At 45.6% G+C, this 13,009-nt stretch overlaps 1 protein-coding gene across 1 annotated transcript in view; it reads right to left on the bottom strand.

Annotated features, from left to right (window-relative positions):
* Window positions 1-4,391: 4,391 nt before the first annotated feature.
* The window catches only part of C6H1orf21 (chromosome 6 C1orf21 homolog), a 108,923-nt gene continuing 100,305 nt past the window's right edge, over window positions 4,392-13,009 (bottom strand). Inside the window, exons 5-6 of the mRNA XM_065842655.2 lie at window positions 10,989-11,049; window positions 4,392-5,181 (exon numbers count right to left, since the gene is read on the bottom strand). Coding sequence (XP_065698727.1) covers window positions 5,143-5,181; window positions 10,989-11,049 — 100 coding nt within the window. The 3' untranslated portion in view covers window positions 4,392-5,142. The remainder of the gene's footprint in view (window positions 5,182-10,988; window positions 11,050-13,009) is intronic.

The raw sequence follows: 13,009 nt of genomic DNA, 5'->3' as shown, positions 1-13,009 counted from the left end.
CTAGGGATTTGCTCGGAGGTTTGTATGGGGATGCTGGTTTAGGAAAATTAGCAAAGGTGGCTTCGAAAGGCATAAAGAGAAAAAACCAAACACACAACAGATGCGCAGAAAGGGCAAAAAGGCATTTCTGACACGGGCTGTTTTATGTAACGGAGCACGTGGCTTTTCACGTTTATTTTCAGGCTTGACACGGGGAATGTGATGGCCAGGCAGGAGCAGCTCTGTTAAATGATGTCAATCTTCGCCGCGCTGGTGCTACAGCATCATAAAAAATTACACGGCTGCTATTTCGGGCAGCAGCTCTCTCCGGCTCGGTGAATAAACGCATCTCCCTGTGACTCACTCTGGGCAATTATTAATAGGCACAAAAAGCGGAGTGCCAAAAACCTGAGCGGATCGCGCCGTTCCCACACGTAGCTTTCTAGTTTCTCGCAGCAATTGCACTCGAGAGCTCTGTGTCTCAAATTCTATGCGTATCTATATATATATAGATATACAGGGGGAATAGGTGTCCGTGAGGATGGTGTTTGTTATAGTTGGATTCTACGAAGCAGGTTCACAGTCCCACGCGTTCATGACAATGAAGAAGATGAGATGATGATCAAGATGATCATGATGAAGATAAAGAAGTTGATAATCATGGTGAAGATGATGATGAAGAAAATGAAGGTGATGATCATCATGATGAAGATGATGACTCTGCTAGCTTGAAGCTCAAAGCGAGCATTGACATGGATGTTGTGGGTAAGGTGTGTAGCTACATTAAATATATATATATATATATATATATTTCTTTCTAAAGCAAAGACATCAACTTTTTTACTTCTACCAGCTTTCAGATTTTGCAGTTCCCCTGAGCTGGGACTTTTTCCCTTTGACACAACAGCACAATAATAATATGAATATTTTGTTTTCACTCTACACTTACGCAACCTTTTGGATGTTGGACCTCAAGGTTTCCTCCCCAACAGTAACACAAACACCACACCCCTCCAAACCCATCCCTGCGTTCCTTGTCTCCTCTTCCCCAAGCATCTACAGAATGAAACTAAATGAGGAAACATTTTAGCCTGAAAAAGGAGAATTTCCCAGCGGTATCAGGACATAGAGCAGAGGCCAAAGAGCAGCAACTCTCCATCCTGCTTGTCACAAGGGGTTCTTGCTGGTGAGATGTAAAATGTGAGTATAAAACATGCACGTTGGGCACAAAGCCTACATGGCGTTGAGTGTCAGCAGCAACCTGACCCAAAGCTTTGGTGGGACAGATAAGCCAAGGGTGGTTGGGAATCACCCCCTTTTGTTTGAAGTTTGTATTAAATTCGTTCCGTGGCAGACGCAGACGTCACCCAGTGGAGGCAGAAGGGCTGGTGTGTCAGCCAAACCTATCGGTAGTTGATTCACTGCTGACTCCAAAATCGAAGTGGCGGGTAATTATTGTTTTATAGACTCGATAAAACTGAAATAGCTGAGAACCGAATGTTTGTCTTCACTCTCATTTTCATACGGTGCCAGCAATGTCTTCAGAGCTCCACACTTCTCCCTAGTGCTACCCCTTCGCTCTTGCCTCATGGTTCAGATTTGTGCAGAGGAGGTTGGTGCCCACCCAAGTCTGCGTGGGGACGATGGGATGAGGGTGTCTGTGGGGTGAAGGTTTCACCTGCGCAGCCAGGGTTTGGAAAGCGCTGCTGGTCCTGCCGTGCACGAAGGGATGGAGAGGTGCGCTAAGTCGGCCCGGGTTCTGCATGGCCTGTCTGCGGCTGGGACGAGGTGGGTCTGGGTCTTCTGGGTCTTAGCAGAGAGACTTAAACAAAAAACCCCACAACCACACACCAAACCAAAAAAACACCCCTGACTGAAAGCACAGGAAGAAATTAAGTTTTGGATGGCACAGTTTTGGGGCTCCAAGTCCAGTATCAGAGACAGGTTCATGCGAGTCAGGAAACAGCAGGATTAGTGGTCAGATAATTAACCAGCTGCCTCGATGATCCTCCTCAAAAGCGTTTTGGCCAGTTTCTCTGTTGTATCTATTTGCGCATCCATCCTCTCCATCTGTCTCTAGAGTTTCCAGGCTGCTCTTCACCCATGATGTCTACAGCACCAGCAAAACCAAACACCACAGCCTTTGTGAGACGAAAGAAGCGCTAAAATATGGTTCGGTGTTTCTTTAATTTAGGTGCAGGATCCTGTGAGTCAAGACTTGCGTTGGGTCAAATGCTGCTGTCATAATAATTTAAAAAAATATAAAGGCATCATCTTTTGAGCTCAAAGCGTCCGTGTTGCAACAGACACGACACGGACATGGGCAGTGGCTGAGGGAAGAGGTTGCCAAAACTCCATGAAACCGGAGTGAAGGTGAAGTGTGTCCCTGTCCCTGGTTATAGTGATGGAGACAAAAAGAAGCGCTGGATAGGTAGCCAATAAACAGAGGGCTTTTTTTTTCCCCAGGAATCCCCCTCCAGGTTGAATACACACTAGGAACACTACATCAAACGGTGACAAAGTGATCCTGAGAGCAGCAACGTTCACCCTCGACACCCTCAACCCCCGCAAGCCTTCCTCGTTAGCCCAGTGATGATGACGATGCAGAGATACCAGCAGTTTTCCTTTTCCTCCTGCCCTCTTTTCCACCCCACTGAGTATATTTGAGCAGAGAACAGTAACGTGGAGATACGGCTTCAAGGAGAAATGTGTTTTTAGCTACGGTAATCTGCTTATATTATTATAGGTCCTCAGACGCTGCGTATACTTAGACTTTTAACAACACTTGCTCAGGCTTTGCAAAGGTGAAAGGTTTAAAAAGCAACGTTCATCTGAGTAACCTTGTGGATCTGCTTGTGGTATGTGCAATGTCTCACAAGGTTTGGTGGGTCCTGTCCCTCTCCCAAATGCTGCAGTCACGTCCCTGCGCTTGCTCTGGCCATGGCTTTTTGCAGCCACTTGCTGCTCAAGGCTTCAGGTTTGCCTGATTCAACAAGCAAAGAAAAAGTTATGTTAATATATATATTAATATCTTAAAACTAATAGGTGACCCAAAGAAACCCCATGTAAAAGGAGGCTGGTGTACTGAAAGACCACGATGTGTCTAACACAGGTTAAGACGTACATGAGAAATGAACTGTGCTGCAGAAGGATGGACCCAATTCCATCACTCTCGTACCACCGGCGAAAGCTTTATAAAGCACTTCTGAGATTGCGGGAGCAAGCCCCCGGACTCTTTATTAATTAATAGTGTTTAAATAATTGAAACGTGCTCTCCTTAGCGTGGCTACCTGCTGCAGAGCTGACATAAATGATGGAAGAAAGATCCTGTGCAACAGGACACGCTTATCACCTTGAAGAATTCCTAGCAGATCAAACCCCGTAGCACTCGGAGATGCCACCAGCCCTCAGAAGGACGATGTGACGGAGGAAGGTGGTGACACCTCATCTCCAGGGAGGTTGGGATGCTCGGGAAGGGCTGTGTGGTCAAAGCAGCTGCTGAAATGCAGCGAGGACTTTGGAGAAGCAGAATTGGCTGGTGATTTTTGACCATCAACAGAGTAAGGATGCACATAATGAAACCTGTCACTGAGCTTCCACCCACCTCCCGGGTGGGTCCTCCAACCCGAAAGCCAAAGGAAGATCCAGGGCAGGGAAAGAAAGTGAAGAACTTGAGTTTGTTTTTTTGCATCTATTCTGGGTATAGCACAGCGTGATGGAAAAAACCCTCATATCCTTCTGATGTGGACTGTCCAGCCTCACTTGGAGTGAACACTGGAGGCAAACTCTTTAGTCACGAAATTCCCTAATATTTGAGAGATTTTTCAGAAGTCACGGGTGATTTTAGAGGGACTCAAAACCCTGAGTTTTCAGGAGGTCTAGTGAAAAATGGCCAAGGTTAAAGGGCTTTGGGCAGCATGCCCTGCTCGAGTGTCAGCCACATCAAACGATGCTGTTAACGCTATTATATTATATACTATATTATATAAAATTCCACCTACGTCACGCACAGCAATGACATCAGCGCCATACAGAAACCTATGACCTGACCAAGTTTTTTCCGCAGTGCAAACGTGGCCCTCGTACGGTGCCAAAGCAGAAAGAAACATTGGCAAAGGCAACAATCTCCTTTGAAATAATAAATACAATAGGTGTATTTTTGTTCTTTTTTGTTTTATATATATACCCATGACAGCATTTGTTAAAAATATTACATCTGCTTTCGAGAAGGTAATATCCTCTCTGCATAATGTGGAAAAATAAACTCTCCAGGACAAGCAACAGATACCCCTGGTTGGCACGGAGCTGCTTTAAGAGGTCGGATCCGGACTCATCAACACGGGGGCTGGTTTTGCCTTCCTTGTCCCCAGACTCTTAAAACGCGGTGTTGTAGGAACGGTAAAAGACCAGAATACATAAAAACAGTAAAATGTTTATTTTCTTAGAAAAAAAGAGATTCAAAATGATTGTGATCACACTCCCATTCGTGCTCAGCAAAGCCAATACTGCAAGCTTAGTCCTTGATTAAGATGCCTATTAAATGAAACTCCTTTTCCTCTTAAAATACAGATTCCTGCTCCTGCATCACTTCCAGTATTTCAGTGACAACATGCTTTTAATGGATAAGAGCTTCTCAGCTTCTTCCCAGCAGAGAAACAAGGCCTGCCGCGGCAAAAACATCCCGTCTCCAAAGCCTGAAATCACCAGCGCTAATGAATCCCTCTGGCCCGAGCGCGGACTGACAGACAGCTCAAGGCTGGCTCTTTAGACGCTCGAACACTCGCCTGTGGAAGCTTTGTAAAACACTACCTCACCTGATAGAAAACGGGCCAGAAGCCTCCATTAAATCAGCAACGTCTTTCGGATTAACTTTAAGAGATTTGCTGCGTATCTGGACACAGAAAAAAAGTGAGAGGTTGCGACGAGTTTTAACTAGCAGCAATTAAAAAAAACAAACAAACCAGTTCCTTACGAGTTCTGAGCAATATTCCTCATCTGTTCATTAAGAAACACTGTAACTGAATGGAGCATATAATGTGGAAATGATCTTCTCCCGGTATGTAGTGCTGTTCACTCAAGAAGACTTCCAAAAGGTCTCGACTGGGTCGTCATCGTCTATTTACACAGTAGTTACTGATTCCGGGGCGAGCGGCAGAGCGGGCACTATGTGACGTCCTCCTCTTCTGAACAGTAATCACGACCCTGCACGGAGAAAAGCCAGAAGAGAATAAAGTAAATCAAGGGAGCGCTGATTAATGATACCTGTCGGTTCTCTAAATTTAGGAGATTTACGTTCTGAGCTGGGTAGAAACCTTAGAAATAGGGACTGGCGTTTGCACAGCTCCTCGTGCGTTTTCTGGATGGTTTGCATTAAACCAGGATAGAAGACCCTTTGTAAATAGCATGAATTTTGTCCCCTGCTTTAAATTCCAGGGGGATTTACAAAACTATTCTATGTAAAGATACACCTTGCTGGACACAACCCTAGAGATCCATTGCAAAAACACAAACTCTGGGGCAAAAGCGATGAAGCTGTTTAAACATGAAGGTGTTTAAAAGATGTAGAGACAAGGTTCTGAGGGACATGGGGTAGTGCCAGTGGTGGGTTATGGTTGGACTTTATGATCTTCTGTGTCTCTTCCAAGCAAAAGGATTCTGTGATTCTATGATTCACGTAATCCTATGGGCAATGCAATTGAGCTGCTGTGAACAACACCACCGCATCTGATAATCTCAGCAAGAGCTGGACATAAGAGTAAATTGAAATACTGAAATCGCATGTGCATGGTGGCAGAAAGCAGGCCAAGCTTCACAAAACATAGACTTCTCTTGTGTTACACCTTCTGTCCCATCCCCAACACAAGACGGAAGGAAAAGATGTTTTTATGATGTGGAGATCAGTTTATTTGGGAAGCACAGCTACGGCGCACGTCGGGAACAAGGGCTCCAAAATGTGTCTGCAATTCAAATCCCACCGACGATGCTGGGATTGCTGGGGGGTCCACACCAAGATGCTTCAGGTGGGGTTAAGTACATACTGGTGTTTAAACACAAGAAAACGAATATTTAAGCCCTGGAGTAGCTCATGAGCAGGAAGTTAAGCAGATGCTTTAGCATCTTCACGAAGGAGGGCTCGTCGTGAGGTTTCATCGCACAAATAGGCAGCGAGGGGTATTTATCCTCCTAAAAAGAGATGAACGGGGAGAAACCATGCCACAAAGAGGCCAAAAACAATTACAATTATTATTATTATTTTTCTTTTTAGGCAAAGGTTTTGTCTGAAGCTGATTCCCTAATTGAATTTTTATCAGCAATAAGGTCAATGTTTCTCGGGAAGATGGGAGGAAGAATAAAGCCACATAAGTCCATCACGCTGGGGTTTCTCCTTGGTGCTCCTCAGGCAGAACGGCAGCAGAGGGCTCTGCCTGCATCGGCAGAGAAACAAGGCGGCTTTGGTCCTGCTAAACATCTAGTAAAACACTTTAAAATGTCGATTTTTGCTCTCCCCGGTTGTTTCAGAGGACGGTTGATAGATGCTGGAGGAGATGACACCTTGAGTGGTTTGCAGCTGCGATCTCTTGCTGTGCTGGAGATGGGAATTGTCCTGGTGGGGCTGGGCAAAACCTCACTCCAAACATCCCTTAACAGCCCATAATAGCACAGGCTATTATATTAAATAGGTTTTAATGACCGAGAGGGTAAATGAACTACGCCGATGAGAACGGGAACATGCGCATCTAAGTCCGGGTAATTCCCGAGAAATCCCGTCTTCCTTCCTCCGCAGTTTCAAATTCCGACTTTCCGCCTTTGTAATGTCCACATGTGTGTGAATTTAAGATTATTTAAAAAACAAAGCCCTGTGCTCCTTTCCTGCTGCTTGTACCCAAACCAAAAGTGCTCATTCCCCTGATGTCTCCCATCCAGACAGTGTGACCATCCAGGTCCCCCTGCCCGGGTGTGCATCACGGCCGATGACATCCTTATAGAGAAAAAAAGAACAAAAAAAAAAGGAAGAAAGAAAAATAATCACAGGAAAAGCCCTTTTCCTCATTGTTGTGGGTGACAGGCCCATAAACCAAACGCCACGCTGCCCGAATGCAGATCCCCCCTGGTTCAATGGGCTTTTGTGGAGACGCTGCTTGGCACCGGCATCCTCCTGCAACCCGGCCCGGAGAGGAGGAGGAAGAGGAGGCCGGGGGAGGGAAATGAGCCTTGCCAAGCAGCCCTTTCTTCTGCCGGGGCTGAAAGCGGCTGTGGGACACAGTGGTCCCTTTCAGAGGAGGTGGCCGGCGCTGGGAAACATCCCCCCTGCTCTGTGGTGGGAAACCCTTATTTTCCCCATCAATCTGGTTTTGTTCGCAGCGCCCGCAGGAAGAAAACAGCGGGAGGTGGCACTGAATAATTGTATGCTGTGCCGATTTTTGTCCGTTTCTTATTTCGTGAGAGAAAAATCAATACGGTCATTAAGAGCAATCCACCTTGCTAATGAGTTTTAGCCTAATAATTCCGCCCTTGCATACGTTTTGGTTGGCAACTCCCCCCCATTTCTCTTTAAATGCGACACAAGAGGCTGCATTGTGCCTTTCTCCCACGTTTCGTGCCCGGTTTTACTACAGAGGGGATGGAGCATCTCTCCTGTGGTCTCCAACAACAAACTGGGGAGAAATCCCTGCAACCCCCACAACACCAAATGATCCGTCACCCCAAAGCGACATCCCCCGTGGTCACTGGAATACGATGTCACAGGCTCAGGGTATCCACAGGAGCAATCGCAGCAAAGCATCTTCATGTGCTATGACGTTGCTTTCATCTCATATTTTTTTTCCCATGTTTGCATTGTGGTTATTTTCTATAAACCACTGTAGCCATGTATGATGATGGGACTGGTGATGATTTCCTCTGGTACAACTCACCTGGATTGTTTGTTTGTTTTATAAACCCCAAAGCCAAGATGCGTTTCTCCTCTAGGGGTAGAAGCCCCCGATATATAATCCTAGAAGTTCAATTATATTATCAACCTCAGCCTTGGCAGTTTTTCCTACAGCGAGACAGCTGCCTGCACACTGTGTCACATCCTACAGTAATAATACAGACTTCGAGGAGATAATTCCTAATCATTCGTTTACTGCTCTGTACTCAGAGAAAGCAGTCACTTTTCAGACCATTTTCCATGATAGCCATCATCAAAATGTTGTCACTAGCAGGCGCTAAATGGGGTAAATTTTCCACATTCAGCGCTGTTACATGTCATGGTTTTTAATTTTGCTTTTATTTCATATTTTCATGCAAGAGCTGGTGGGACGGGGCCCCTTCAAATCTGAGCCATCCTGTTCATTTAATGAGATTTCTTCTTGGGGTAAGGTGGAGTTCGTGCGCGGTCCTGGGCAATCAGGGCCCAAATATAAGGCGAGATGTAGGAAAAAGAAAAACCCAAAGGCTTGACAATTTTTAGGGGAGACATGGTAATTCTGCTGTGTTTCGCAGCAACTCTTTGTGAATCCATATACAACATCTGCCTAAATTAGTCCTTGCTCTGTTAGAGTAGGGAGAACCCAGATAACTCATTTATTTGCCAGAATGCCAATACAAACGGCCTAATTTTGCTCCCACTTCTCGCTGCCACCAGGACACATTTCTATCTTCTTAATTGGAGACGGAATTTCAAAACCTGATTAATCACTATGTGATGAGTACAGCGACTTTCCCCGTCCCACCTGCGGCTGGTCGTGCCCATTTCTCTTCTTTTGGGATTCATCCAGCTGCTGCGTTCGCTTTAGGAGGGATGTGTCAGTCGCTCTCCGCTGCTTTTTCACTTCGCAAAGTTGTATTAATATTTCTGCTTTCACTGAATCACTTGTACTTTTGACCCACGTCTTTCTAATTTGCTCTGGAGGGGGCTCTCTCCTCCAGCGTAATTGCTGCTGTTACGTGTTGCTCATCCTCTACTGGAATATATTCCTGTGATTTCAGGCAAGGAGGCTGTAACAAAGCGGGGGTTGGTCTCTTCTCCCAAATAACAAGGGAAAAGGATGAGAGGAAATGGCCTCAAGTTGCACCAGGGGAGGTTTTTCTGGTTTCTACCTTGGGGTGGCATTTGCAGAAGGCGGCTCAGTTTCATTGTGCCCACGCCCCCATTTCTGCAGATGATTTCAAGCCGCTCGGTGATTTAATTTGTTTAATTGTCTGACTGCTGCCCTCCATTTCCCCAGAGAAGGGACTCAAAATGCTATTTAGGGATCAAACAAAACCCCTCAGATTTTCCAATCTTTTTGGCACTTGCGGCGGATACCTAGAAAAACAATGTATTGAGGGCAAAGATTAATTAAAAAAAACCCCAAACTTCTCTTAGGAAGACTATTTCCTCAGGCACAGGAGGTCCCCAGGGACAGCAAATCCCACGTTCAGCTGCGCATTAACTCCTGCCAATCCCATCAGCTGTCAGCAGCTTGAAATGCATGGGAGCTGTCTTTCTCTCTTTGGCAGATAAAACTGTGTATTTTCCTCTAAACAGGTAATCTCTTGATCTAGAAGCTTAATTAGTACACGAGCCCTGGAGAACACCTGCAGCATCTGAGAGCACAGTCCAAGCAGCGAGGAGACACGACCAACTGCGTCTGGACGTGGCAGCTGGTGAACGAAGGGTATTGCTTGTCCTGAAACAAATCTCAAACCCCAAATATAACCTGGGTTCATCATCAGATACAGCCATCAGACGGCCTGCTCTGCAGATACGATAGATCTTTGGAAAATCCATTTCACTGGCGATTCTGTGTTTGGAAGGTGACCAAGTCCAGGAATAGCGTCTCAATATCTATAGGCTGGATGCATTTATTCAAAGGAGACATATAGATACATACCAATGCCACTCTTAAATACATATTGGTTAAATAAAATCTTACTTCTGTGAAATACTGGAGCAGAAACGCTCTTCCCAGGAATCTTCAAACTCATCCTCACTTCTGCTCTTCCCCTTTATTTAACGTTTTGCTTTCATGAAATACTTTTTTTCCGAGCAGCATAACCAATTTGTTGCTAGGGACAAATAAGAGGCTCACCCACTGCAGCACTCCCAGCTCCTAAGACCAGAAGTGTCAGCAAAAATGACCAAAATTCAGAGTCATCCAATAAAAATTTCCCTCCTACTGTGCAAGCCGACACTACAATTTGGGAGTACAAATTACTTTAAACCAATTGGGGAAGGAAATTTTTAATCTCGGCTATTAAACAAGATATACCACTCCAAAACATGAAGTGTAAAGAGTATATTGGTAAGCAAACATCAGCTGAAGGTATAAGCGAAGGTTGAGATTTAGACTAGATCCAAACAGCCCATTTAATTGCTCAAGTCTCAGTTACCCGTCTATGTTGTGGTACAATCACTCACTACTAGCTCACAAAAAACTGGGATTCTCATTTAAAAGACCTGGGAAATACATGAAAGCTACTATCAAGACAATGAAATATGCGGAGAGAACTATTCACCCTCTTCTTCAAACCATCTCCAGCATCATCATTTTACTCAGCGCAGTCCCCAAGGTGGGGTTATCTATACATACAGCCACACTATCCTTTGGACCCATGGGCTGTTTCGAAGAGATTCAGCACAAAATAAGAAGGGTATCCCAGATACTACCAGCATTCAGACTCCAGTTGTCTCCCACAGAGGTTAAATGAAAGATCAAATCCCTAAGGGCATCAACCCCCACTTTGCTCTGCTGCCTCACCCAATATTTTATATACATCCAGAGCATTTGCATTGAATCCATTTGCCATCCATCCCAGCCCGGTGATGTTTCCCCAAGACAAAGGTTTGTTTTCTTTATTTTTTTGGTCTTCTTTGCCCTTAAACTATCTACCCAAGGAGTGGTGAGGGGGATCTCGGACCAGAGGCCCTCCAAGCACTGGAGAACGTGGAGCACTGCACCAGGCAGGTTGTCCACGCCGTGGTGCCGCGACACCTATGTGTCCACCCCAAGTGAAAAACATAGGTTTGCTCTTTTGTTTCTCACCTTTTCGATTTTTTCATCGAGCATTCTGAAGAATTCTTGTTGGCTTTCGGAGATGTGCATGCTGAAAGGCAAAGCGAAAGCATCAGTACCAACGGGGTTTGTTCCATTTTAAATAGAAATACCGCAGCTCAGAGTTGCTGAGGGACTCAGCTGAAGGTTTTTACCGCTGTGAAAAATAAATCACTTTACACACCTACTACAATGACAATTTTTTTAACACCTTCGTGGTTTGCCCACAGAAAAAAATTATTGCATTTGGTCCTGCGGTCTACCTAGGACCCACATGCATCCAGGAGAGATTATTCCCTTTTCCAGGCAGATTACAGAAACCTAATAGCCCACTACCCTTCCCTGGGCCAGTGAGAGTCCCCTGTGCTGGGGGAGAAGGTTTTCCAAGCCTGCCAACCTCAGCACCACAACATGAGATGCCTACAACTTGAGGTTAGAGCCTTGCTCTGCAAGATCTACCTCCCCCATGGGTGGTCCCTGCTGCTCCCCGAGCAGACCCAGCAGATTATTCACTTCAATTAATTCTGCAGCACCAAGAGACTGAGGGGTGAGTGATAAGATTGTGAAGAGGGCTGGAAAATACTCTCCAATTGTTGTCTGCAAAGTGCTGATGGTGGCACAAGACTTTTCCCCAAGGTAAAAATGCAGGAACGTTGGACACAAAGGAAAGGATGAGGAGACAAAGACGAGGATGCGTGGCAGAGAGTATTTGGGGTGTATGTGCTTTATTTATTAGGGGATGGTAAGACCCTCCTCCCTGAAATAACAATATCCCTCCGAAAAGGTGAAGCAGGAGCATCCTCTGGAGAAAAGCACCAGGGACTCAACGCGGGACAAAGGCAAAAGGAAGGATGGGACACTGGTGTCAGCGTTAACAGTGATGGCAAATGGTTAGAAGGACACATAGCTCTCGGAGATTTTCTCGGATACTAAAAGCTGGTTTGGCTTGTTGAATTCCCAGCCCAGGCTCCTCTTCCTCGCGACGAGCCTCTCTGCTGTCATGAGTTAATACCGCTCCCAAGTGCCCAAAAACACACTGTGCTTTCCTACAAAGCTCTGCATTCACACTTCACGAGCTATCGGGATGAACGTATACAATGAGTCGCTTATGCTGGATGTAAATGAAGGCTCAGTTCCGAGGAGAAGGTCTCAGAAGTGGCGTTAAAACCTAAAGCTGGTGATTGAGGAGAGGGAACAATGCGCCCTTCAGGGGCTGTGGGAGGTTTTGTCCCCAGATGTCTGCCTGTCCCTTAGGTTCCCACCTCCACCCGAAATGGGGAAAAAAATGCTTGTTTGGGGCAGCTGAGCATAATCAGGTGTCCTGGAAAAGGGCTTCACCCCTTCTGGGTAGCACTAGAAACACATTCTTGCCTTTGTAATATCATATAGATCTAATTTCTAACAAAATGATATGATACTGCAGTGACTTACCCCAAACATAACTTATAGGGAAACTAAAGGAGGGTGAGAGGGGAAGGAGTATTGTGTTGTCAGATACATGAAAAGTCCTACAGGAACTCCTAAAGAACTTCCAGGCCATGATCTTCAGAAAAGTGTGACCGGGCAGTAAACTTGCCCTATGATTTGGAGATGTGACACACACACACAAACGCTGACACAGTGTGTATCTTGAGGAGCTGTGTAAAATTGTAAAATCCATGGCAGGGCGGGAAACTGGCAGAATTAATGAAGAACTGGAAGAGCCAGAAAACCATCAAATCCAAGCAGAGTTCTTGGATATCCCTCCAGAATTTTCCCAAACAGAAACTTGGATTTAATTTTCCTTGTATGAAACACACCAGAAGGCACGAGAACACATTCTTAGATGTTTCATGGCAGGTCAATGAAACACAATTTGCCAAAACACGGAACAGCTCTGCTGGGAGGACAGGCTGAGAGAGCTGGGGTGTTCAGCTGGAGAAGAGAAGCTCTGGGGAGAGCTTAGTGTGGCCCTTCTGGACTTAAAAGGGGCCCATAAGAAAGATGGGGACAGACTTTTGAGCAGGGGCTGT

Source organism: Patagioenas fasciata, chromosome 6 (assembly GCF_037038585.1).
Source record: "Patagioenas fasciata isolate bPatFas1 chromosome 6, bPatFas1.hap1, whole genome shotgun sequence".
Classification (NCBI taxonomy): Eukaryota; Metazoa; Chordata; class Aves; order Columbiformes; family Columbidae; genus Patagioenas; species Patagioenas fasciata.
This window is presented reverse-complemented; position numbering and strand designations above follow the sequence as displayed.